This window comes from Nicotiana tomentosiformis, chromosome 1 (genome assembly GCF_000390325.3).
Source record: "Nicotiana tomentosiformis chromosome 1, ASM39032v3, whole genome shotgun sequence".
In the NCBI taxonomy this organism is placed as follows: Eukaryota; Viridiplantae; Streptophyta; class Magnoliopsida; order Solanales; family Solanaceae; genus Nicotiana; species Nicotiana tomentosiformis.
Genome location: NC_090812.1, coordinates 71,995,464 through 71,997,872, shown reverse-complemented (window position 1 = coordinate 71,997,872; position 2,409 = coordinate 71,995,464). Strand labels below are relative to the sequence as shown.

At 39.5% G+C, this 2,409-nt stretch overlaps 1 protein-coding gene across 1 annotated transcript; it reads right to left on the bottom strand.

Moving 5' to 3' along the window:
* On the bottom strand, window positions 1–720 carry LOC138906802 (uncharacterized). Its single transcript, XM_070196493.1, has one exon. The coding sequence runs from the start codon at window positions 718–720 to the stop codon at window positions 1–3; it is 720 nt and encodes a 239-aa protein (XP_070052594.1).
* Between the last annotated feature and the right edge of the window lie 1,689 nt (window positions 721–2,409).

Genomic DNA, 2,409 nt, shown 5'->3' with positions numbered 1-2,409 from the left:
TTAAGGCTGAAAGCGTTGAGCAGGAACGTCCACTAGATCTTGTCGCTGGCGGGGTTCAACAACATCTTTTCTATTTCTCTTTCTTCCCCCCAAACTTAGTGAGATATTCTGAATGTCTTCTATAGTACCTTTTAATGCAGAATATCTCATGATTTTGCCTGACTTGATTCCTTCTTCTACCATCTCCCCCATTTTTACCACATTATTGAAAGGCTTACCTAAAGCTGTGATCAAATGACTGAAGTAGGTGGGTCCCTGAGCTTGTATAAAAAGCTTAATCATTTCTTCTTCATCAATCGGGGGACTGAACCGAGCAGCTTGTTCTCTCCATCTGAGCCCAAACTCCCTAAAACTTTCCTTGGGTTTCTTTTCCATCTTAGATAGGGATGAGCGGTCTGGGATAATATCTATATTGTACTGAAAGTGTCGAACAAAATCTTGAGCCATGTCTTCCCATGCATACCATTTACTGACATCTTGATGAGTATACCATTCCAAAGCTGCCACACTCAAGCTCTCACTGAAATACGCCGTCAACAACTCATCTTTCCCGCTAACACTTCTCATTTCACTGCAATAATCCCTCATATGGGCCACTAGATCTCCACGCCCGTCATACAAGTTAAACTTTGGCATTTTAAACCCCGTGAATAGATGAATATCAGGAAACATACACAAGTCATTGTAAGACATGTTAATCTGATTTCTCATCCCTTGCATGTTCTTTAAGGATTGTTCTATACATTTCAGCGTTCTAGATATCTCATCTCGCCCTTCTTTTCCTGTGGACTTTTCATTTTCAACATAAGGTTCATTTCAAGGGTTACGATTATATGAGTCTGGGACCTGGTGGGCCAACTCTGTGGAGTAGTATTGTGCATCATGAGGTTTGAACTGGTGTTCACTATTGGACCTAAGGAGAGGTTGTAATGGTTGAGGTAGTGGATATGACAGGAGTGCTATTTTCGGGAAATGTAGTTGGAGGACGAATGATGGAGCTACTAGGGAGGTTGGGAAGGCTATGATAAGCGGGAAAATCTGGAGAGTATGGTGGATCATGTGACACTATAACTGGAGCTTGGGTGAGGGTGGCATCTAGGAAGCTAGGTGGTGGCGGGGGTGGTGCCTTACCAGTCATCCAAGCCTGATAAATATTTGTCATGTGTTGTCTTAACATCCTTACCTCTTCAACCAACCCAGTGTCTCGTTCAGATAATTGCTTTTGGGCACCAGTATCAACCAACTCAATTCTGTTGTCGTCTGCCATTGCCTTTCGACTTTATGTTGTAGGGAAGAGTTACCAGTTTAAGAACCACAAACCAACCACCCTTCTACTATAATGAAGCAACAAAGAGGAACAAAGTAAAGTCATCACGTTAGTGTTAGGGAATTTAACATAAGATAATCTCATATTTATGTGCAATATACCTAGTCACAATTATCGGTTCTAAAATGACTTCGAGGGTACGAAGGTCATATTGGCATCATCACAAGTTCATTCTTCTTGACCCTTTTCCTCTTCATTTTTTCTTGCGCTCCTTGGTTTGCTCATTATTTTTTTCTCTTTTCTTTTGGATTATCACTCTTTTCTTTCCTCTCATTTCTCACATTCGTCCACTTCATCTCCTTTTTTTTCTTCTTATTTTTTTCTTTTAATTTCTAAAATGATTCGATCGAACCTGATGTAGGTTGCCTACATATCATGCTCCACATGAATCAGACCAAGCGTAGTTCTAGAAAAGTAATGGACAAAATAAACTAAAAATAAAAATCTTTTTGAATTTTTCATTTATAACTTTTTTTTTGGGTTTTCAAATACAAAATGGAAAGTACGATGAAAAAAGACTCGACAGACTCAACTAGACTATGACAGACTCTTACATCACCTAAAAGACTCAATACTATCGGACAAGACTAGAACGTAAAAGACAACATATAAATGGATTCAAAACATAAAAGTCTCCTTAAGTAGCTCCTGAATGCAATGATCCTGACTGGATAGTCCTAGGGCGTCTGTCATGCTCAAGCTCTAGTAAGTGGATCCAAACCTGAATGAGAAAGATAAGAACAAACAGAGTTAGTGACTCAAGACACTACGTGAGTCGTAACACCTCCTATTGGACATATGCAAGACCCGATTGAGACTATTTTGCAAACTAATGTCTACATGACCAAAAGGTGGCTAGAAATGCAAACTCAATAAGGGTGACCTCTAAGACATGAAAACACCTCACGAAAGCCTATATGGCCTTAAACTTCAAGGAATCATAATCCCCATAATTACTTTGCAAAAATAACCCCTTTGCAGAAATGGCCTATGTAGCCAAAAATGGTTGAGCATGCAAATTCAACAATAATGTACCTTAACCTAAGAGGACATCTTGTTGTGGACTTAGGACTCTAAGACAT